We start from the raw sequence: 25,555 nt of genomic DNA on the forward strand, positions 1-25,555 counted from the left end.
AGATTGGCACATCACATATCAAAGAAGATAAAGAGGCCTTTGCCATTGTGCCAGTCCCTCCTGCGGAGGTGAGGGACCTAGACTTTGCCAACGATGCCAGTAAAGTGTTGGCATCCATTGCTGGCAAGCTAGAGAAAGGCACAATCACCCAGAATGAAAGAAGGTATGATCCCTGAGAGTATCTGGAATAGGAATGTGCTTGAGTCCTTAAGCGACCCCTGACTAAATGTTTTTGCTGCATCCTCATTTAACACTTCACGTTGTTTTACTGTATCAATTGATTAAAGTGTACAAACTCTATGTGGGAACTATTCCCAGAGGAGTTTCAACTGGAATTTCAGATGCATTGCTTTGATGAATGTGCAACATTTTCCACCACTTCTGATGGAAAATTAAGTATTATGCCCTTGATTAGGGACTGTTAGGAGCTTAAACTGACTTGACCTTCTTTACTTTGCACATTCTGTAGGTTTGTCACTAAGCTTCTCGAGGACCTTGTGTTTTTCGTGGTGGACATTCCCAACAATGGCCAGGATGTTTTGGAGATCATGGTCAATAAACCCAGCCGTGAACGGCAAAAACTCATGAGAGAGCAGAATATCTTAAAACAGGTAGGATGTTCTTCAATACCTCACACTTCACCTCTTGTAGTGCCTAAAAGACATGCCCTTCACCTTAAAATTAGCATTTTCAGGTGTAAAATAGGGATGTGCGCTACAACCAATCATCTTGTCTAAAAGCCTCAGAAAACATTGTGTGGATATGCAATCCATTTGAAATGATAAATCAAAGAGTCAAATAATTCTTGATATCTTATTATCCAAATTGTTCTTATTTTCCATCAAACGGTTCAAATTTACACACAGAAGCCAACAAAAGCAGCAGAAGAGCTAAATGAAAATGCAAATTCAATCTTTGACAGCAGATGGCGCTTTTGGACAAGCAGAAATACAGTGAATACCATGGTTACCCTTGTAAACGCTGCACTAATAAACACTATTTATTAATGTTGAGATAACATGAAAAAATGACAAAGAAAATCAGTTCCCTTTCATTCATAATGTATCCTGCTTTAAACCTTTATTGTAAGTAAGAGGCACAAAGAAAATGCAAAAATCTGAGGTGAAATTAATTAGTTTGTGGCTTCAGATATCCATTTTTCATAATAATGTATTATTTTTTTTAAACAACGTTAAAATGACTAAATTTCCACTAGTCAGCTAATATTTCCAATTTTGACTAGACTCACACATCCCTGGTTTAGAATAACATTTAAAAGATTAAATGAGGATTTATTTTTTTATTTGTAGCCATCTTGATATAATACTACGGAGCCCCTAGAGAGACCTTTGCAAAAATAAAATAAATTACACAGACTTTCGCGTTTTCACAAGAAACTTTTGCGTGTGACGAGAAACTATTGCACATCAAATGCACATCAAAGGGACATCAACGGCACATTAAAGGTCCTTTTAGGGGCTTCGTAATATAAACATCAGGGCTCATAAAAAAGTCTTTCATTATGTAACTGCAAACTGAAAACTACTAACTTTTTGGTCAGGATGGTTGGTTCCAGAGACCATATTTGGATGGTATACAGTTTTAAAAATTATTGTTCCAGAAAGATTTTTTTACGCAATGATGCCATAGCACAACAATTTTTGGATGTCCAAAGAACCTTTCAGTGAACAGTTATTAAGTTGGCTTGAGAGAGCCAACTTACTGATATTGTATTTAAACTTCTTATTATTATTCTTCTGAGACTAAAACTTTTGACTGCTACTCCTCCTAGAGCTTTAACTCTACAAACTCCAAACTCAGCCCAGCTCTTCAGACTGATCTGAAGTTAGTTGCTATATCTTTTTAGACTGATCGGACTTAGACTTTTCATAAAACTGAAGATTAAAAATCATAAAAACTCCCATAGACTTACATTGAAAAGCCTCTGCTCAACTGAACATTCCGTCAAACTCCAACTGTCAAAAATTCAAATCTAAACACACTGAAGCCCATTAAACTCATAGTCTATGTACTATGTACATATTGTACAGTATTGTTCAAAATAATAGCAGTACAATGTGACTAACCAGGATAATCAAGGTTTTTCGTATATTTTTTATTGTTACGTGGCAAACAAGTTACCAGTAGGTTCAGTAGATTCTCAGAAAACAAATGAGACCCAGCATTCATGATATGCACGCTCTTAAGGCTGTGCAATTGGGCAATTAGTTGAATTAGTTGAAAGGGGTGTGTTCAAAAAAATAGCAGTGTGGCATTCAGTCACTGAGGTCATCAATTTTGTGAAGAAACAGGTGTGAATCAGGTGGCCCCTATTTAAGGATGAAGCCAACACTTGTTGAACATGCATTTGAAAGCTGAGGAAAATGGGTCGTTCAAGACATTGTTCAGAAGAACAGCGTACTTTGATTAAAAAGTTGATTAGAGAGGGGAAAACCTATAAAGAGGTGCAAAAAATGATAGGCTGTTCAGCTAAAATGATCTCCAATGCCTTAAAATGGAGAGCAAAACCAGAGAGACGTGGAAGAAAACGGAAGACAACCATCAAAATGGATAGAAGAATAACCAGAATGGCAAAGGCTCAGCCAATGATCACCTACAGGATGATCAAAGACAGTCTGGAGTTACCTGTAAGTACTGTGACAGTTAGAAGACGTCTGTGTGAAGCTAATCTATTTTCAAGAATCCCCCGCAAAGTCCCTCTGTTAAAAAAAAAGGCATGTGCAGAAGAAGTTACAATTTGCCAAAGAACACATCAACTGGCCTAAAGAGAAATCGAGGAACATTTTGTGGACTGATGAGAGTAAAATTGTTCTTTTTGGGTCCAAGGGCCACAGGCAGTTTGTGAGACGACCCCCAAACTCTGAATTCAAGCCACAGTACACAGTGAAGACAGTGAAGCATGGAGGTGCAAGCATCATGATATGGGCATGTTTCTCCTACTATGGTGTTGGGCCTATTTATCGCATACCAGGGATCATGGATCAGTTTGCATATGTTAAAATACTTGAAGAGGTCATGTTGCCCTATGCTGAAGAGGACATGCCCTTGAAATTATTGTTTCAACAAGACAATGACCCAAAACACACTAGTAAACGGGCAAAGTCTTGGTTCCAAACCAACAAAATTAATGTTATGGAGTGGCCAGCCCAATCTCCAGACCTTAATCCAATTGAGAACTTGTGGGGTGATATCAAAAATGCTGTTTCTGAAGCAAAACCAAGAAATGTGAATGAATTGTGGAATGTTGTTAAAGAATCATGGAGTGGAATAACAGCTGAGAGGTGCCACAAGTTGGTTGACTCCATGCCACACAGATGTCAAGCAGTTTTAAAAAAGCTGTGGTCATACAACTAAATATTAGTTTAGTGATTCACAGGATTGCTAAATCACAGAAAAAAAAAATGTTTGTACAAAATATTTTTGAGTTTGTACAGTCAAAGGTAGACACTGCTATTTTTTTGAACACACCCCTTTCAACTAATTGCCCAATTGCACAGCCTTAAGAGCGTGCATATCATGAATGCTGGGTCTTGTTTGTTTTCTGACAATCTACTGAACCTACTGGTAACTTGTTTGCCACGTAGCAATAAAAAATATACTAAAAACCTTGATTATTCTGGTTAGTCACATTGTACTGCTATTATTTTGAACAATACTGTATGTACTATTACTAACCCATTCAAACTCATCTATCATATCATATATATTCATCTATCTATCTATCTATCTATCTATCTATCTATCTATCTATCTATCTATCTATCTATCTATCTATCTATCTATCTATCTATCTATCTATCTATCTATCTATCTATCTATCTATCTACAATCAAACTATCTATCTATCTATCTATCTAACTGTTTCTATCTATCTATAATCAAACTCATCTATCTATCTATAATCAAACTCATCTATCTATCTATCTATCTATCTATCTATCTATCTATCTATCTATCTATCTATCTATCTATCTATCTATCTATCTATCTATCTATCTATCTATAATCAAACTCATCTATCTATAATCAAACTCATCTATCTATCTATCTATATTCAAACTCATCTATCTATTTATATTAAAACTAATCTATCTATCTATCTATCTATCTATCTATCTATCTATCTATCTATCTATCTATCTATCTATCTATCTATCTATCTATCTATCTATCTATCTATCTATCAAACTTCTCTATCTATATTAAAACTAATCTATCTATCTATCTATCTATCTATCTATCTATCTATCTATCTATCTATCTATCTATCTATCTATCTATCTATCTATCTATCTATCTATCTATCATCAAACTCATCTATCTATCTATCTATCTATCTATCTATCTATCTATCTATCTATCTATCTATCTATCTATCTATCTATCTATCTATCTATCTATCTATCTATCTATCTATCTATCTATCTATCAAACTCATCTATCTATCTATCTATCTATCTATCTATCTATCTATCTATCTATCTATCTATCTATCTATCTATCTATCTATCTATCTATCTATCTATCTATATTCAAACTCATCTATCTATCTATCTATCTATCTATCTATCTATCTATCTATCTATCTATCTATCTATCTATCTATCTATCTATCTATCTATCTATCTATCTATCTATCTATATTCAAACTCATCTATCTATCTATATTCAAACTCATCTATCTATCTATCTATCTATCTATCTATCTATCTATCTATCTATCTATCTATCTATCTATCTATCTATCTATCTATCTATCTATCTATCTATCTATCTATCTATCTATTCAAACTTATCTATCTATCTATCCTAACAACATGCTAGTCATGCTAAAAATCATGCTAGCAACATGCTAGTCGCATGCTAATCATGCTAAAATCATGCTAGCAACATGCTAATCATGCTAAAATCATGCTAGCAACATGCTAGTCATGCTAAAAATCATGCTAGCAACATGCTAGTCGCATGCTAATCATGCTAAAATCATGCTAGCAACATGCTAATCATGCTAAAATCATGCTAACAACATGCTAGTCGCCTGCTAATCATGCTAAAATCATGCTAGCAACATGCTAATCATGCTAAAATCATGCTAGCAACATGCTAATCATGCTAAAATCATGCTAGCAACATGCTAGTCATGCTAAAAATCATGCTAGCAACATGCTAGTCGCATGCTAATCATGCTAAAATCATGCTAGCAACATGCTAATCATGCTAAAATCATGCTAACAACATGCTAGTCGCCTGCTAATCATGCTAAAATCATGCTAGCAACATGCTAATCATGCTAAAATCATGCTAGCAACATGCTAATCATGCTAAAATCATGCTAGCAACATGCTTATCATGCTAAAATCATGCTAGCAATATGCTAGTCGCATGCTAATCATGCTAAAATCATGCTAGCAACATGCTAGTCGCATGCTAATCATGCTAAAATCATGCTAGCAACATGCTAATCATGCTAAAATCATGCTAGCAACATGCTAATCATGCTAAAATCATGCTAGCAACATGTTAGTCGCATGCTAATCATGCTAAAATCATGCTAGCAACATGCTAATCATGCTAAAATCATGCTAGCAAAATGCTAGTCGCCTGCTAATCATGCTAAAATCATGCTAGCAACATGCTAATCATGCTAAAATCATGCTAGCAACATGCTAGTCGCATGCTAATCATGCTAAAATCATGCTAGCAACATGCTAATCATGCTAAAATCATGCTAGCAACATGCTAATCATGCTAAAATCATGCTAGCAACATGCTAATCATGCTAAAATCATGCTAGCAACATGCTTATCATGCTAAATCATGCTAAAATCATGCTAGCAACATGCTAATCATGCTAAAATCATGCTAGCAACATGCTAATCATGCTAAAATCATGCTAGCAACATGCTAGTCGCATGCTAATCATGCTAAAATCATGCTAGCAACATGCTAATCATGCTAAAATAATGCTAGCAACATGCTAGTCGCATGCTAATCATGTTAAAATCATGTTAGCAACATGCTAGTCGCATGCTAGAAACATGCTAGTCATGTTAACATCATGCTAGCGACATGCTAGTAACTTGCTAATCATGCTAGCGACATGCTAGTAACTTGCTAATCATGCTAACGACATGGCTAGTCATTTGCTAATTATGCTAGCGACATGCTAGATACCTTGCTAATCATGCTAAGTACATGCTTGTCACATGATAGTCACTTGCTTGTAATGCTAACAATATGTTAATCACTGTCATTTTTATACTTCTTAAACTTAAATCTTTTTAAACTTTTTAAACTTTTCACATTTTCAAACTATCTATCTACCTATATATCTATCTAACTATCTATCTATCTTCTGACTGTCTATCTATCTATCTATCTATCTATCTATCTATCTATCTATCTATCTATCTATCTATCTATCTATCTATCTATCTCTCTATCTATCTATATATCTATCTAGCTATCTATCTATCTTCTGACTGTGTCTATCTATCTATTTATCTATCTGTCTATCTGTCTATCTATCTATATATCTCAGACTGAAAACCATCAAACTTAAAACTTTTTAAACTTAAACTTTTCAATCTTTTCAAACTTTTCAAACTTTTCAAACTTTTTCAGACTTTCTGGTCAGGCTTTCTCAAGCCAACTTAAAGTTTGTCTTGACGAACTTTTTTATCTAGTTTAAAGAGTTATTATCTGAATAACATTTTAGAGATAGAGACCCTTTTTGTGAAGTGGAAAACCTCTATACTTTATCAATCAAGCAAATAAGGAGCCTTTATGTGTTAGAGTATAGACGCATCATTCCAGTTTTCATTCTTCCTCTATCAAATAGATCTTTAAGCTGCTTCAGGCCCCATTCACAGACAGTGGTGATGGTCCCATGTTGCGTCTGGAGGAGCTGAGTGACCAGAGACATGCGCCCTTCAGGCACATCTGCAGACTGTGCTACCGTGTGCTGCGACATTCACAGCATGACTACAGGAAGAACCAGGTGGGTCTGCAGGAGCACCAACAGACATGAGAGCGTTTCTGGTTCAACCTTCAGCCTCACAGCCCTCATACAGTGATTCATATGAAATTTAAAGGGACACTAAGTAGGAATTACTCCCATCTAGTGGTGAAATTGTATTTTGCATTCAAACTAATTTTGCTCTCCAGCGCCTCGCTTTTTCAAATGCGTGTTTCATCTACGGTAGGCGATATGTACCAAAAAGCTTTGACGGGATGTCTTCTAATAGCACTTCATCGAGTTTTCCTTCAGGTGAACAGGTGTGTTATTTCAAACAAACTGCAACATGACCATAAACAAACTAATGTTACAGTATGAATTACTGACTGTGGAAAACATGAAATATTGTAATTAGTAGTTATGTCTTCTTTATTCGTTATATTTTCTGAATAATGTGCATTGTTAGATATAAAAAAATATTGTAATATAGATTGTAACACTGACTTACCTGTCGAGAAGAAAACTGGCCACTTCAGCGTCTCTTTTGAAATCTTTATCCAGCATTAGCTCTTTCCACCTAGAAAAAGCTTCCCCGACATTAACTCTTGTTTTCTGTAATCTACGGTCACATTTCCTTTTACGTTCTATTTTTGACTGTTTTGGCGACGATGTTTTCTTCTCCTGTGGCGCGGCATATGTATGGTCTATAATAAGAATGCAATCCAGACTTTTAAACTTGCCGGTGCAGTTTCAAGCACCTCTCACTGCTCTGCACCTGCGTTTCTGGCTCTGACCGAAAACGCGTTGTGGAAACGCGTTGGCTTAGTACTTTTTGTCCCTCTCTGCTATTATAGTTTTGCAAGATGGCGGAACTACATGGAAGCCTCCGTCGACCTACCCGTCCCATGTATATAAAGATAATAAATTCTTCATTTACGAGGATTAGTTTAAACATTGGCATAGGTATTTGTACACCATTGAGGGCATTTTTTCTCATAAAATCATATTGTGGACCCAAAATGCAGGACCCAAAGTCCCATTTGTTCATTCTCTAAAGCCATGCTGATATGATTCAATTCCACTTGCCTTCATTTTGATTCTCTCTGAAATATTCATAAACTTCATGATGTTATCAGAGTCTGAAGGCATGAGTGTTATTTCCTGTGGTTTCCAACATTACACGTTTAATGAATACTTTTTAAAGTCTTAAACCATTCTAAAAAGTTATATATAATGCCATCTAACCTCAAACTTTGAACTTTCAAAATTCAGTATCATATCTGTAGATGTTGATATATGAATCAGGGTAATTAATTAAATATATTTAATGCATTTGATTGTATTTAACAGGGTCTATTAATTTATTCTGTGTTTGACAAAGGAAGTGGTCATGTTTATACACACACACACACAAACACATACACACAAGTCCTTATTAGAGCAAATACTTCTCATTAAATGCAGATAGAAATTCTTTATACTGTAGATACTCACTTTACTGTATGAATCAAACCATATGGGATGTTTAACAAAAGTTATTTGTATTATTCATAAGGCAAAATTTATTTAGAATCGAAGCTCAAGTGTCATACTATTCATAAACAATGTCATCCATAGAAATAAAACATCTTCAGAGGATATGAGCTGAAAATATAGCCATATATATATATATATATATATATAGTGCTTGTTTTATTGAATCATTTACAAAGTTTTATTTATTTGTTTATTTATTTACTTACAATAATTACGGATTGGATAGAAATGAATTGGGATTTAAATATTTTAATTAGTTACCAGCAATGTTTTTTCCATACCAGTGATATAAAATATTTTAAATATTTTGAGTTTGATTTTAAGTTTTATGTTTGCATTTTATTTCTAGTGATTTTATGTTTTTGCCTTTTTTTTTAAATATACAGACATACTTAATATATGAATAATATTCACTTAGTCTCTTTGTGCCCTGTGTCCAGGAATACATCGCCAAGCAGTTCCGCTTCATGCAGAAACAGATCGGCTATGACGTGTTGGCCGAAGATACAATAACGGCCCTCCTCCACAACAACCGCAAACTCTTGGAGAAGCACATCACAGCGGCAGAAATTGACACGTTTGTTAGCCTTGTGAGGAAAAACCGCGAACCAAGGTGGGAGAGAGTGTACCGCAAAGACAAAAGAGATTTTCTGTCCAAAATTTGAAAGCAATGCTTAAACTTGTTTGCCAATGTAAGTGCCAAGAAAGAAAGAAGTCTGACAAGTTTCCATCTGCTGTTTATGTTTAGGTTTCTGGACTACCTGTCCGATCTGTGTGTGTCAATGAACAAGTCCATCCCAGTGACTCAGGAGCTGATCTGTAACGCGGTGCTGAATCCTGCCAATGCTGACATCCTTATAGAGACCAAGTGAGACAAGTCTGAAAACCTTGAACAAAACAAAAGAGATTAAAGAGAATGTGACTCACATTATGTTAAACATAGGTTCATTTGCATTTAAGATTACTTTCGGAATGTTTCATTTGTTTTTAAGGTATTTTAGTATTAACAACCATTCAATCATAAGTAACTTTAAGTCAAAGATGGGTATTATCTGTTTCTTTCTATAAGGCTAAAATCATCTAATAGGTTTCATGGGATACTTTTTTGTTTTTCAAAGAAAACATGATGAAAATCAACACTGCCACATTGTAGATGTACAAAATGTTTGCCATCCTAGGTTATAATAATGAGTCGTTTGTTGGCAGTTCCATTTAAATTCTGTATCTTTCTTTCTCGATCCAGGCTGGTGCTGTCTCGGTTTGAGGTGGAGTCTGGAGAGGGTCCAGTGGAGTCGGAGGAGGATGAGGAGGAGGTGTGGTTGTTTTGGAAGAACAGTAGTAAGGAGATCAAGAGTAAGAGTATCAGAGAGCTGGCACAGGATGCTAAAGAAGGCCAGAAAGATGACCAGGATGTCATTAGCTACTACAGGTCAGCCAACAGGAAATAAACCAAGGCTCAAAGTTTATATATATATATAAACAAATGCTTTCAAGTTCAAAATGGTAAAAATCTAAACAAATCAAAACATCAGTTCTCTCTCAGTAACATCCACTCCTGGTTAATTTCTTTGTTAGATACCAGCTGAACCTGTTTGCACGGATGTGTTTGGATCGCCAGTACTTGGCCATTGAGAAGATATCAGGCCAGTTAGATGTAGACCTGATCCTGCGCTGCATGTCGGATGAAGACCTACCCTACGACCTCCGTGCCTCGTTCTGCCGGCTGATGCTTCACATGCATGTAGACCGTGACCCGCAGGAACAAGTGATGCCTGTGAAGTACGCCAGGCTGTGGTCTGAGATCCCATCCCAAATCGCCATCGATGAGTACGTTGAAGCGTTTTTTTTTAAACAGCTTTCCATTATTAGTGTTCTGTAGTTGTCTCAACCAAGTGCACTTAATGCTGTATTTTGGTTTTAGTTATGATAATGATGGAACCAGTAGAGATGAGATAAAGGAGCGCTTTGCACTCACTATGGACTTTGTGGAGAACTACCTCAGAGATGTGGTTTGTCAGAATATTCCTTTCTCTGATAAGGAGAAAAACAAACTGACTTTTGAGGTAAGTCGCCCACCCAGCATGTGCAAGAGTGACGAGCTTGGGTTGTTACTGGATGTGACTAACTCTTGTGTTGCTTTTTGTGCTTTTAAGGTTGTGAACTTAGCAAGAAACCTTATTTACTTTGGCTTTTACAACTTCAGTGACTTGTTGCGTTTGACTAAGATCTTGTTGGCCATTTTGGACTGTGTTCATGTCAGCACCATCTATCCCGTCAACAAAATGGAAAAAGGAGACGAGTCCAGAAGTAAAGAATCTTTTTCTCACATTAGTCAACAGTTTCAGTCAACCTCAACAGCCTTGTTGGTCCTGTAAATTATATTCTAACAGTAAATTAACAATTTATAATTTTGAACTATTTCTTGGTTATGTTTCTCACAGGTAGCAACGTAATGAGATCCATCCATGGTGTTGGGGAACTGATGACCCAAGTGGTCCTAAGAGGAGGCGGACTCTTACCCACAACCCCCACAACCCCCCCTGATGGGGATGTGGTGAAGACCCAGACAGAACCAGAGAAGGAAGACATCCTGGTGATGGACACCAAACTGAAGATCATAGAAATCTTACAGGTGATTAAAAACCCATAATTTAATAAGAACACATAAGTTGGAAAAAATATTTTTTTAATTGTGTTTAATTTTAGATGACCTATATGAGGAACCTTAAAGGGGGGGTGAAATGCTATTTCATGCATACTGAGTTTTTTACACTGTTAAAGAGTTGGATTCCCATGCTAAACATGGACAAAGTTTCAAAAATTAATTTGTACGTTTGAAGGAGTATTTTTCCGGTTTGTCACAAGTTTCGTAAAGTTTTTTTCGAGTATGGCTCTGTGTGACGTTAGATGGAGCGGAATTTCCTTATATGGGTCTTAAGGGCACTTCTCCCGGAAGAGCGCGCGCTCCCGTATAGCAGAGCAATGAGAGGCTGAGCACTGACTCACCGATCAGAGCGAGAGCGTCGCGAAATGTCACAGAAGTGTGTTTTTGGTTGCCAGGGCAAGACAACCCTGCACAGATTACCAAAAAAAAAAAAAAACAGCATTAAGGGACCAGTGTATGGAGTTTATTTTTTACAGAGCATCAACGGAGTTGTGCAAGTGTTTTTGTTTGTTCCCTGCATTTCGAAGATGCTTGTTTTACAAACAAGGCCCAGTTTGATGCCGGATTTGCACATCGTTTATTTCTTAGGGATGATGCAATCCCAACGAAAAAGGGTCACGATCGTGTGTTGGAACCGCATGCGGTGAGTAAAACTGCTTCAAATATCTCTGTGTTGTTAACTTAGCTATCGGCGCGTAACCACATCAAGTAAACAACATGCGATGTTGTCATCAAACTGCACTTTCCACATGTACAGCTTAAAAAAAAAAAAAAAAAAAAGACGACATAAAGTGGAACTTAGTCATTTTCCAAAACCGCTAAGCAAATATATACAGTTTCAGTACATACTCTGTGTCACAGCTTCCAGCTCTCAACGCAAAAGCTTACTCGCGCTCGTGATTCTTTAGCTCCGCCCACACGTCACGCCTCCAGCCGGTCGTGTTTTTCCGGGAAAAATCGGTACAGATTATCTTTCTCTTATGAATATAATACAACTAAAGACTTTTTGGAGTTATGAAGGATGCAGTACTACTCTATAGGTACTCAAGATTAACAGGATATTGAGTGAAAACGAGCATTTCACCCCCCCCCCCCTTTAATTTCAACCAAACACTCAGTTAGCTTCATAAATGTTGAATGCAGGTAAAAATAGAGTTCAAATCTGGTACAAAACTGAACCTTTTGTTTTTGTTGGTCAGTTTATACTGAATGTACGACTGGACTACAGGATCTCCTGCTTGCTCTGCATCTTCAAACGCGAGTTTGACGAGAGCAACACGCAGACGGATGCAGTGCCAGCTGCGAATGCAGACGGGCCCAACTCTATCCCAGGTATACAGTATATCCCGATCACTATCTATCCCCCACAAGTTACTCTACAGATTCTGTGAGTTTTTCTTTGTGTTTTACAGCTCTGGACTTTGAGAACATTGAAGAACAAGCAGAAGGAATTTTTGGTGGAAGGTAAGGATTCGTTTATTGAATAAGGAGCTGCTTTGTAAGATTGTAAGCGAGTAACTATAGTTTTTTCTGAACTTAGTGAGGAGAACACACCTCTCGATCTCGATGACCATGGTGGGAGAACATTTTTGAGGGTTCTGCTGCACCTCACTATGCACGATTACCCACCGCTTGTGTCTGGAGCCCTACATTTGCTCTTCAGACACTTCAGCCAGAGACAAGAAGTGCTCATGGCTTTCAAACAGGTATGTATGTTTAATGTCTAATGTGGATGTTTAATTTGTTTGTATTTTAATTCTTCATGTATTTCCCTATAGGTTCAGCTTCTAGTGACCAGTCAGGATGTTGAGAACTACAAGCAGATCAAATCAGACCTTGACCAGTTGCGATCTAACGTGGAAAAATCGGAGCTGTGGGTGTACAAGCGTCAGGGTGATGAAGGCATGGATGCAGCAGACGGACCCTCAGCCGAGTCTGACCACAAAAAGAAGGTGGCAGGATTTATAATTTAAGCCAGAGACCCCCAAGGACATATTTATGAGTGTTGGCTGGCCTACAATATTACGTATCATATTAATGCACTGCCATTCTTTATGATGCTTACAATGCATCATTGCGTTTGTTGTATAATTTAGAAGATTTTTTTAACAAAAAGCTCTGTTGGCCCAATATATCAAAGTAAAAAAAAGCTGTAAGTGGTCATTTGTGCCTTTTTCTTGTAATTGAAACCATATAGCTCACTTTTTCTATTATTTCACAGTTACCTTTTTTTTCTGGGGCAGTCTTTTGTACATGATAGCCATTATTATTTGAATTCAATACAAAATTAACAGTTGCTTTATGTAGCCTTTTTCTGCTCTTTATGTTTAAGGACTCTGGTTCGGGCAAAAAAAAGACAGATGGAAATAGCTGTGACAATTACAGAGATGTGAAGGAGGTAAAGTGTCATTCACACATGAACATTCAGCATTAGAAGGTAGGGTCTTGTGTATATAGTAGTTAATGCATCTAAGCACTATAAAAGAAGTTAATTATGTAGCCACTTTAACTAAAGAAGTGTACATCTGGAGGAGAAATAGCACGAGCACCACATGTAACAGCGATCTGCTTTAATAAATAGTGTTCATTTACTTCATTTACTCCTCTTTAGCTCATCATCTGTCTTTCTTTTTATCTCTAGATCCTGCTGCGTCTCAGCAACCTTTGTGTACATGAAGGACCATCGGGGAAGAAGTGTAAGAAACAGCAGCAGAGGTTGTTGAGGAACATGGGAGCTCATTCAGTGGTGCTTGAGCTGCTGCAGATCCCTTATGAGAAGGTGCAGTATATGAATGAGCAGTAGTTTAGAGGTCTTCTCGACCCCAGTCGCTTCTTACCCAAACGAGAGGGCATTTTCCTGATGGATCTCATGTCTGTTAGATGGATTACTGTGTACAAGGTTACAGATGTCCATTTGGAAAAAGCACATTCATTTTAAATTACCCAAGACCAAGGTCACTAATACCAAACTTTTGTACATGAACCTGCTTTGGGTTTTGGGGTCCAAGTGGACCCATGAAGACCTTTAGTCTAGTGTACTCGAGTTTAATAAGTGTGGTATTAGCAGAATGATTTTTATGATGTGTGGTTCTTTTAAAGCTTCTCGAATGTTCATTCTTCAGCTGATGCGGAAGATTCGATTCTTTTTAGTGAATCAAAAACATACAGCACGCCCAGTGTAGTCTGATTCCTGAATGAATCACTCCTAAGATCCGGTTCATTTTAGTGAATCTTCTTGAATAATCTTGAATGAAACCTGTATGCTTCTTGAATGAACAACTCTTCATAATTTTGTAAATCAAAACATGCAATGTGACTTATTTATTTAAATAATAATAATAATAAAAAAATAAAAATAAAAAACATGCAGCTTTTCCAGTGTAGTCCAGTACTTAAATAAAAGACTTCTATTAGCCAGTTATTTTTTCGGTAATCCAATAAACATGCAACATGACCGTAGTCTATTTCTTGAGTATATAATTGTTGTGATCTCGATGGCTCGTATGATCTAATTCTTCTTAGTGAATCAAAAACACGCAACACATCCATTTTTGAATGAATGATTCCTATGAATTAGTTTTTTCAATGAATAAAAACACTAAAGAATCATTCAGAGCAGTTTCACAAGTTATTACTAATCTTAAAAATGATTTACCATTTTGTTAAAATATTAACAGGCGTAAATGTTCTCTAACTTCAAAGAAAAGTGTGTTAATGCTTAGTGATGCACTTTTTGACAGGGCGAGGACGTCCAAATGCAAGAGATTATGAAACTGGCTCACGAGTTTCTTCAGAACTTCTGTGCAGGCAACCAGCAGAACCAGGCTCTGCTCCACAAACACATCAACCTGTTCCTCAACCCTGGGGTGAGTTCTCCATCTCACACACACACACACGCACACACACACACACACACACACACAGACACACACACAAGGGAAAGACAAGTGTTGGGTCGGGGTGCAGTGAGACAGACTGAGGTTTTCAGTTTCCAAATTGCTACATCTTAAACAAATCCATAAACATCATGGTGATGATGATTCATAGTTCATCACCATGACATCATGACGAGACTAATTGTGGTCTAAATTTTGTTGGATTTTAATGTAACCATCTATTTGGGTAGTGTTAGTCATCCTATAATAGTTTTTTGAATACACATATTTATTTATATAATATTTATATCAAAATATGATTTCTGAATTTTTTAATTTAAAATGCACATATTTGATAATACCAAAAAAAGTTTTAAGTTAGGGGCAAAAATAACATATCCATGATGAACATAGATATAAAAAGAAGCTTATTGGTGTAATAATATTAATACAATTTATGATTATTATAATAACAACAGTAATACAATTTTTAGGATAATAATTTTTATATTTTGATAATAATAATTGTATTAATCTATAACTATTGCTCTTGCATCTTTTCACAAACAGTCCGCTATGCATCACTTTTGCAGGACAGAGTCCCGTTAGAATATCTGTAGTGCTCTTATTCATGGAGGATCATTGTTAGATCACATTCTGGATTTTGTTTGTTTTAATGGTTGTGCTTTGTTAATGACAAGCAATCATTTATGTAAAATGTTTCAGCATCACACACACAACTTTTTGCTCAATTTGAATGAATGTCTAGTTTAAATCGACTCTTTTCTGGGTTGCTAGTACTATCAGGACATCACCTCAAAGTGTTGGTTTGTAAACAGTGATTTCATCTACATATATCTGATCTTAAAAAACAAACAAACATTTATTTAATTTCTTTCGCTTTTTCACAGAACAGACGGAACATATCTGATCTTTTTTTGTCGTGTGTAGATCCTGGAGGCCATCACCATGCAGCACATCTTCATGAACAACTTCCAGCTGTGCAGCGAGATGAACGAGCGCGTCGTGCAGCACTTCGTCCACTGCATCGAGAGCCACGGCCGACACGTGCAGTACCTGAAGTTCCTGCAGACCATCGTCAAGGCCGAGAACAAATTTATCAAAAAATGCCAGGATATTGTAATGGCTGAGGTGGGTGGCTGATGTGCTGATGTTGCTTTTGGTTTTGGTAGTTATGTCTAACACGAATCAATATTGTTCCTGCAGTTGGTGAACTCTGGAGAGGATGTGCTGGTCTTTTATAATGACCGGGCCTCCTTCCAGACTCTGGTCCAGATGATGCGTTCAGAGCGAGACCGGATGGATGAAAACAGCCCCCTCATGTACCACATCCACCTGGTGGAGCTGCTGGCCGTCTGCACGGAGGGCAAAAACGTCTACACCGAGATCAAGTGCAACTCCTTGCTGCCGTTGGACGATATCGTCCGTGTGGTTACACACAAAGACTGCATCCCTGAGGTCAGTGACCTAGAGGTTCATGCTGACTTTTTGTTTTTTGAGGTATTGTCTGTTTTCCCTCCCCTAAACAGCACACAACAACAAAACAGCCTGTGATTGGGCATTTTATATTGGTCAGATGGTCTGTTCCTGTCTAAGTGTGTGAATTTTGGCTAGATTAAGCTGCAGTGAGTAACAGACAAGTCCAAAGTCTTGATACATGAGACTAGATTGGCTCTGGCCGAATGTTTAAACTCCCATTGTCTAACACAAGAATGAAAATCTAAATTCTAATATTTATTCTCTAGTTATGATAAAGCTTCTTCTTTTCAAAATGAAGTACCACAAAGTGGGACATATATTTAATAAGGTTGCAATTCCCTACGCTGCAAAAACCTTGTTCTTCAGTAAAAGTTGCTGAGGGGAAATATTTAAAAGGTTATTATAATTGTTTTTATTATGTTTTAAGTTTTAATTCAATTAGATGATTTTGTTTCACATTATTTTAAGGTGTCCTTGTTTCAGTGTAATTATATTTTTAAGTACTTAGTAGTATTAATGTACTACATGTACTTACTTTTAGATTTTTTTTTAATTTCTTAATAAATCCTGAGTGATGAAATGTATAGGGGAAAATATTATTTTATTTAACTGAAAAACACAAAATGCTAAAAAAATATAGGTGCATTTTGAAATCAGATTGTACTTTATGAAATTAAATGTCTATTTTAATACATTTTATGCATGTATAAACAACATGTAAACACTGCAAAAGGTTTTATCACAAACTCAATTGACAGGCAAGTAATTGCACAAAATTATATAGTATACATAAAAATAAATAATAAACAACACAAATAATATCCTTTTAAAGTAGCAGTCAATTAAGTTTATTATTCTGTATACTGGTTTCCACTTCCACAAGTTTTTTCCCATTTATTTTTTCTCATCTCCTTTTTAAACCAAATTCTGTGTTTTAGCATATCTAACTATTTGAATGCATGACACAACTTAACTTATTCATTTTATTTTTTCTTAAAGTAGCCTTATCATTTTTTCCTCTCAGAAACTGTGTTTTTCTTGTTCTCAAGTGAAGGCATAAAACATTAATTTAATCATTTATCATTTAATAATGGAAAATTAAGCTTTTTTATACTTTTTTTTTTTTTTTGGCAAAGAAAGAGGATTTACTATTAAAATTAAAACATGGAAGAAATGTTGTTTGATTATTCCTTTAAAATAATGTTTGTTTCAGTGTAGTATTAGTAGTAGCAAAGACTATAGAATACATATAGAATATGTCTTAAAGAGGCTTTGGTAGTAGTAGTAGGCTGTGTACATTCTATTGTCGTTATTTCAAACCGGAATTTTATTTTGACGGTTGCCGTGAATACCTTTACAATTCTGTGTATGAGATATGACGCTAGTTTTACTGAAATCAAACGGTCAAATACTCATGAAGTGACTCAGAGCAGCGCTTCAGTGTATCTGCTCAATTCATTAACAGAGATAGGCAGAACATGCATGATTCATATTTAAATAGACTTTTGCAGCTTTATATTTACAGATACTATTCCATATCGTGTAATGATATATATGTCATTATATATATATATATATGTGTGTGTGTGTGTGTGTGTGTGTGTGTGTGTGTGTGTGTGTGTTTTTGTTTTTGAACCACTGGCCTAATTGCTGTCATCTCCCTAAATAAGAAATGGATTACAGATATCTTTGTTGTGAATATTAATGTGTATACTGTGTCCTTTCTTAGGTCAAAATTGCGTATATCAACTTCCTGAACCATTGTTATGTGGACACAGAGGTCGAAATGAAGGAGATCTACACCAGCAACCACATGTGGAAGCTCTTTGAGAACTTTCTGGTCGACATATGCAGGGTAATGGAAGCCCGTTTTGGGGATTTTTCTCAACCCCAATGAATCGTTTAGGTGTAAAGTACCAAAAAGTACCAATTTGTTGCTTGCTAGCGTGCAACTAACATTGTCTATTTGCTGATTGCATGTGGTTGAGTAGGAGTGATTCATTATTTGTGGGACGATATGGGTTTTTAATTATATGACGTCTGAACGTCTGCATTTGATCCAAGTGTTTTTTTGGGACAGCAAAGGGGTGATTCAGTGTATGATCTGACTGTGCTTACTGAAGCAGATGACTCAAGGCCACAATAATCCTGTCTATTCTTTATGCTTGCTTTGCATTCAGGTCTGCAACAATACAAGCGACCGCAAACATGCTGACACGACGTTAGAAAGCTACGTTACAGAAACCGTGATGAGTATTGTGACGACATTTTTCAGCTCCCCTTTCTCCGACCAAAGCACTAGTTTACAGGTAAGGACCCCGATACTGAAATATTCTTGATATATTTGCACAAGTTAAGTATGTGTTGCTTTCAGCTGTCAGTTTCAGTTCAATTTTGGTTCACCACCTTCTTCAGTTTCTACAGCGGTTTGATTTCTTTAAAGGAAATACATGGTTATCTTTAAACGTGGGAAAATAAACCCTCTAGATAATATCTTAACCATTTTTTTTTTTTACCTCTTCCTCGCTTAGGTGGCACATCACATGTACGTAAGTATCTAGTAAAGCCCCTCCCCCTTCTCTAGCTCTAACCTGCTGGTGTCCTTTGTGAGACCCGTAGGATCTGTGAAAGTTCAGGCCGTTTTATCACACTCGGGGGTTTAAAAGAATCAGTCTGACCACTGTGACGGACAGAGCTTTTCCATACAGAGCTTTCCAAGAGCTCTCCTCTCTCATCAGCATGATCAGACTCTCCACTTCTCCATTTCGCAATGAGAGAAACCAGGGCGGCTCTTGCTCCACGCAGTGTGTGTATATTCATAGAGCATTGGTGGCTGACAGTATAGCTTTTCTAGGAAAAGCTGGTATTTATAAGTGACATGACATTCAGCCTAGTATGGTGACCCATACTCAGAAATCGTTCTCTGCATTTAACCCATCCAAAGGGCACACACACAGAGAAGTGAACACACACCCGGAGCAATGGGCAGCCATTTTTATGCTGTGGCACCGGGGAGGGCACCTAAGTCGTGGTATTGCCGGCCCGAGATTCGAACCCACAACCCTAGGGTTAGGAGTCAAACTCTCTAACCACTAGGCCACGACTCCCCACTTTCTATTTCACTATTGACCGTTTTTCCATGTAGCCTGTCTTAATTTGCTGTCGGGAGATAAAAGAAATCACATGAATGGTACTAGATCTGTACCGTGCCATTATTTTCACTTATAGGCGACATGATGCCTACTTCATTAGTTAGGTTTTAAAGAGCTCATAACTTTAAAAGTAGACTTCACCGTTTGTTTTTACAGATATTTTATGTCATTTTCTCCATTATTCTCAAATTTTCAGTGATAAAATTCTACTATTATGTGATGAAAGACCATTCATTTGACAGTATATAACATTTATTTTGACATTACAACACACGGTTCGGCACGAGGACCGTCGCTCAAGTTATATCTGACAGCATCTGTAATATGGTTTGTTATAAATAACACATAAAACAAACAAATACGAGCAGTCATTTATTCCGTCATCGTGCACACAGCTGGGACCTGAACAGATCACGTTGATATCTAAACTGAACTCATGTAAGGCTTCCTGCTGCAAGGTTATACATTTAAGAACCAGAAGAGGCGAGCTTGCACGAGAAGATTTGTGCGTGCCCTCATCTGACCATAGAGCTCAGAACATGCGCAAATATTAAGCTCTCTCTAGAGTATTGTGTTTGAATGGACATTGGTAAGTATCAAAACTAGAAAAAGCCGGCTGAACATACTGTATCAGTCGCCGGATCAGTGCATCCTCTTAAAGTGACAGCACTTTCTTAATATGATCATACAGCAAAAACAAGGAAATCACTTACTGTGACTGCTGGATTGAATAGCGTTTCTAACTTTAATAAAGATTACTCTTTAATTTATACAGTAACATATTCAGTGCTATTTTACTTTTGATTACTTTAATCAATTTCTGTATCTAAAAAATAAAATTAATTGACCTACCTAAAAAAAAAAAAACCCACTGAAAATCACTATTTATTTATTTTTTGTTTATCTTTAGTCTATTGTAATTGTATTGTATTCTTATTGCCTTCATTTTTTATTTGACAGTATAGTTTTTGAAAGTTTAAGTTGAACCATTTCACCCCTACTATCTGTCTATCTATATAATAATAATAATAATAATAATAATAATAATAATAATATTAATAATATCACACATTATATATATATATTATGACCTATTATATCTATATATTATTATGCATTATATCAATGTCATTATTATAATTATATATTATAAATGCTTATATATTTACACTACCATTTTTATGTTTTTGAAAGAATTCACTTATGCACACTGAGGTTATAATTGTAACGTTAGGTAAAATTCTTCTGAAATGCTGCTGAAACTTCAGAATTTTCTGCTTCAGTCTTCATTATCGACCCTAAACCCCCTTCATTCTTTCCTAGAAGTGTTGCTTCATCACAGCTTCCTTCTCTGATCTCTCACATATCTCTTTTGTTGTGACAGGCCTCCATTTTAGGCAAAATAACTGAGGTACCTCTTTGTAATGACTTCACAGTGGTTGCACATGGAATGTGGTGAAGTAGTTTGGGTTAGACTCTTCGCTAGTAATCCTGTTTGAGTGGGAAACTAGATCACACTTTTTTCTTTCTTTTTTTCTTCTTCTCACAATTAAGCCCTTGAGCGCATTAGAGTAGTCGTCCAGAGAGCGTTTGAACAAGTCTTGCAGTCGTAGTGTGGTAAACATGCCATCCTTCCTCTTCCATGTGAGTGTTGTTGCGTTCTCACCCATTGTGTTGGTGGTAAGATGTGGTGTTAGTTTCTGTCACTGGAGGTGTCAATACATCATCATTTGTTTACTTTTTAACCTATATACGTGTAAGAAAATGAGAGAAATGTCCACAAACTTGGGTGTATGAATTATTTTTGAAGAAACTATCTTTAATGCGATGTGTCAGGTTCAGTGGAAGCTCGTCTCGATTGATAGCATCTTCCGCTGTGGAATACCACAGAAACCAGTCCCTTAGTTTGTGCAATCAACCAAAAATGGCATGTGTAGTAATTCTGTTAGCTTTACTAAAATGTTTGGGGCCAGCAAGATTTCTTTTTACCTTTTTGGAAAGAAGCCTCTTATGAGAACCAAGGCTGCGTTTATTTAATTAAAAATTGTAATATTGTGGATTTTATTACCATTTTCTGTTTGAATATATTTCGAATTTTCTTTCTTTTATCGACAAAGCTGGATTTTCAGTATCATTACTTCAGTCCTCAGTGTCACATGATCCAACAGAAATCATTCTAATATGCTGATTTCTATATATATTTATTTGATTCTTTGATTAATAGGAAGTTCAAAAGGTCAGCATTTATTTAAAATATAAATATATTGTATCATCAAACATCTCTTTACTTTTGATCATCCTTGCTTAATAAAAGCTTTTTTTTTTTAATGTAGGAATTATGTTGGGAACATATAACAGAAGTGCTTTAACAAACATACTTTATGAGCTGCTTTAAAACTCTCTGGAATGCCTTGACCCACAAACTTTTGAGTCTTATGCTGTCGATAGAATTTAACTTCTATTCAACCCTTCTATTGAAGATGCACAGATGTTTCATCCACTTGAAAGTCTTTTGAAAGTGTCCATCCCCTCAGCTTTTCTATTATTAATGTTTAGTCATTTGTTTTCCCTCCTTGTGTCTCTCTGTGTCTAATATAATCTCTCTCCATCTGTCTCTCTGTCCTCTCTCGTTGTTTCTGCTTTCTTGTTCTCCAGACCCGGCAGCCTGTGTTTGTGCAGCTCCTGCAGGGGGTTTTCAGAGTCTACCACTGTAACTGGCTCGTTCCTGCCCAGAAAGCCTCAGTGGAGAGCTGTATTAAGGTTTTGTCTGATGTGGGTAAGTATTAGACCGTAAAAATTCAAACTTGACCTAAATGAACCTTATGCAGCTCATGCAACTGTCCATTAAATAAAACCTGTGGCGTAAAGAGATGATTTCACAATTCGCTATATTAATTGTAATCATACTTTCAATTGTCTTTGTTTTTTTTTTAGCCAAGAGCAGAGCGATCGCCATCCCTGTGGATTTGGACAGCCAGGTGAACAACCTTTTTGTGAAGTCCAACAATGTGGTACAGAAAACCATCCTCAGTTGGAGGATGTCCGCTCGCAACGCATCCAGAAGAGACTCAACGCTCACCACTTCCAAAGATTACAGGAACATCATTGAGAGGCTGCAGGTGAGAGCACGCAGCCAATGACGCAACTTTTTTTGTATGAAATGCTTTCATCAAGACACACTTAAAAATAGCATTATTGTTGAAAATCTTTGTTTGGTCATACGGTCGGTCATGCATATAAAAACCTCATCTACGTATATAGTGCCAGACGCATTGCAAAATTTGAAGATGTGGGGAAACAGGAAATTCATTCCAGGAATTCACGTGCATTGTTATAGGGAAGTTGAGTCAGGGTGAGATGTAGGTCCTGGGAAATTAAGTCTGATGGAATGTTCTGATAATGAATGTCTTTTGGCACTAATTGAAGATTCCAACACACACAGACACATTCTATACAGATACATTTTATGAAACTGGATCCTTGTCCACTTTGATAAGATGTTTTTTCCTGTAAAACTGTAGATGTTCTATCAAGATTAAAAATGCATTAATAATGATTTGCATTCATTGCACCTCGAGCTAAATGAATACATTTTAACTTTATGTTTGTATCAAATACAGCCTTCAGAAAGGCTGCGATGTTGATGGTAACAACAAATAATTATACAGCAAGAAGTTGGAAGACTTGGATTGAGGAAAGTTCAAAAGCAACATCCACATGATGACAGGATTTTTTTTTTTTTTAAGTATTAAAGTTGTTTTTTAAATGCAGAGCATGTTTGGTTAAATGACCCATATGACGCCATTAAAAACGGATACAGCAGCTTCTACTGATATGTCCCCTGTGGTATCAAGAAGCCCCTGCTCTTTTGTTTAACAGAGGAACAGCAGTTATTTTCTTTGAAAAGTGCAATGGTGAAATACTGAAAAAAAGACGTCTGGTTAATAGAAGCTGGTGTTGTGAACATGCATTTCCTCTCGATTGCTGCTTTCATACTCCACTTAGAAGATGGTGAAGGGGGATAGAGGTCAGTTGAGGGGTGTCATCTAGCTTGGGGGAGGGGAAGGGTGAGTTAGCGACTTGCGGTAAACCATGTCTTCATCACGTCTGTCTCCACCCCCGCGCAGCTGTGGAGTGAGTTGGCGAGTGTTCAGACACGTTTGCACAGCTCACGTCTGTGCTGTGAGCCTTAGGGCTGCTGGATTCAGCCCTCGCGACGAAATCAAATCGTGCCCTTGGTGCTGAGAATATTTGTGGCCTGGGTCCAAAAATGGCTTTTTACCACACCGGCCAATGAGACCGATGAATGAAATTCATTGCCAATGAAAATATACAGGATGGTTTTATATACATATATGATGCAAGTGACATGATCACCTGTTTGTTACACTTATAAAAGGGAAAAGCATTCAATATTTAATAATATAAACAATATAAAATATATTAACAAAATAAATATGTAACTTAATGTTGTTAATATTATTGTATTCAATAAAATATGTACAGTAGTGTCTGAAAGATTAATTAAATGAAAAAAAATGGATGTATTATATTGACAAAAAATGACAGTAAAGGCATTTACAAGGAAAAAAAAACCTAAATAAAATAAACAAATAGCTACTGTTTTTTTATTGCATTTTATTTTATTAATCTATGGAAGTCAATGGCATCCATCAACTGTTTGATTACCAGCAATCTTCAAAATATCTTCTAACTCCTACAGGTTTGGAATGACGCAACGGTGAGTAAATGATGACAGAATTATCATTTTTAGGGGAACTACCCCTTTCAGTAAAGATTGTGTTCCATGAAGATATTTTGTACATTTCCTATGGTAAATATGTAAAAACTTAAATTTTTTATTAGTAATATGCATTGCTAGGGACTTCATCTGGACAACTGATTTTCTCAGTATTTAGATTTTTTTGGCCCCCTCAGATTCCAGATTTCCAAATAGTTGTATCTCGGCTAAATATTATTTCATCCTAACAAACCATACATCAATGGAACGCTTATTTATTCAGCTTTAATATGTAAAAAAATTGACCCTCATGACTGTGGTCCAGGGTCACATATATAAAATAAGCCAGTGTTTATCTCTTTGTGAAGTATGATATGTGCCACACAAATAGTTTGTGAGGTTTTGCTTTCTAAAATAACGTAATCAACCACATTTATGCACTCGTCAGTGTCAGGTTTCAGTCCCATTTGGTGCTTGACGAGTGTCTCTTCTACATCCTGTGGTCAAACGTGTTATATTGTCACTGTGCACAGCTTTAGCTGCACATGATCAAACTAATTGAATTGTTGTCTTTGTTTGTGGCCTAATGTGTGTTTGTCAGGACATCGTGTCTGCTCTGGAGGATCGTCTTCGGCCGCTGGTTCAAGCTGAGCTCTCGGTGTTGGTAGATGTACTGCATCGCCCAGAGCTGCTCTTCCCCGAAAACACAGATGCTCGACGGAAATGCGAGAGCGGAGGCTTCATCTCTAAGTTAGTTTCCTTTTCCTATAAACCTTAGACCATAAAACTTCCTGAACTGAGAGGACAAAACTGTCATAACAGTCTTCCTCTTTTTGTTATGAACCAATAGCATCTGTGAATACGTTTCATTGGGTGACCTAAAACACATATAGGATCAAAACCTATGAAGCATATGAAAAATAAATCACTGAGCCACATTATGCAGTGTTGCAGTAGTGCTTACTGTCCTTCACCTGTCCTCAGTGTGTTTCCTTGTGTTGTGAGAGACTCCTCTCCGTCTGCCAGAGCTACACAAGAGGTTGTGTGTGTTTGGTGAGGCCTTCTGTGTCTGTTTGCATGTGGGAGTAATGCTGAGATGCAGGATTA

General features: G+C 36.6%; 1 protein-coding gene across 11 annotated transcripts in view; it reads left to right on the forward strand.

Annotated features, from left to right (window-relative positions):
- Positions 1–25,555, forward strand: part of LOC113110915 (inositol 1,4,5-trisphosphate receptor type 1-like) — a 125,660-nt gene that overhangs the window by 37,657 nt on the left and 62,448 nt on the right. For all 11 annotated transcript variants that reach the window (XM_026275198.1, XM_026275202.1, XM_026275203.1 and 8 more), the window contains exons 15-38: positions 3–163; positions 470–611; positions 6,863–7,021; positions 8,956–9,128; positions 9,264–9,383; positions 9,759–9,944; positions 10,091–10,342; positions 10,437–10,578; positions 10,669–10,822; positions 10,957–11,147; positions 12,380–12,512; positions 12,593–12,644; positions 12,721–12,886; positions 12,959–13,132; positions 13,513–13,578; positions 13,822–13,959; positions 14,921–15,046; positions 16,007–16,207; positions 16,283–16,534; positions 18,285–18,410; positions 18,736–18,864; positions 22,363–22,483; positions 22,642–22,826; positions 25,050–25,198. In XM_026275198.1, coding sequence (XP_026130983.1) covers positions 3–163; positions 470–611; positions 6,863–7,021; positions 8,956–9,128; positions 9,264–9,383; positions 9,759–9,944; positions 10,091–10,342; positions 10,437–10,578; positions 10,669–10,822; positions 10,957–11,147; positions 12,380–12,512; positions 12,593–12,644; positions 12,721–12,886; positions 12,959–13,132; positions 13,513–13,578; positions 13,822–13,959; positions 14,921–15,046; positions 16,007–16,207; positions 16,283–16,534; positions 18,285–18,410; positions 18,736–18,864; positions 22,363–22,483; positions 22,642–22,826; positions 25,050–25,198 — 3,698 coding nt within the window. The remainder of the gene's footprint in view (positions 1–2; positions 164–469; positions 612–6,862; positions 7,022–8,955; positions 9,129–9,263; positions 9,384–9,758; positions 9,945–10,090; positions 10,343–10,436; positions 10,579–10,668; positions 10,823–10,956; positions 11,148–12,379; positions 12,513–12,592; positions 12,645–12,720; positions 12,887–12,958; positions 13,133–13,512; positions 13,579–13,821; positions 13,960–14,920; positions 15,047–16,006; positions 16,208–16,282; positions 16,535–18,284; positions 18,411–18,735; positions 18,865–22,362; positions 22,484–22,641; positions 22,827–25,049; positions 25,199–25,555) is intronic.

Source organism: Carassius auratus, chromosome 11 (genome assembly GCF_003368295.1).
Source record: "Carassius auratus strain Wakin chromosome 11, ASM336829v1, whole genome shotgun sequence".
Lineage (NCBI taxonomy): Eukaryota > Metazoa > Chordata > Actinopteri > Cypriniformes > Cyprinidae > Carassius > Carassius auratus.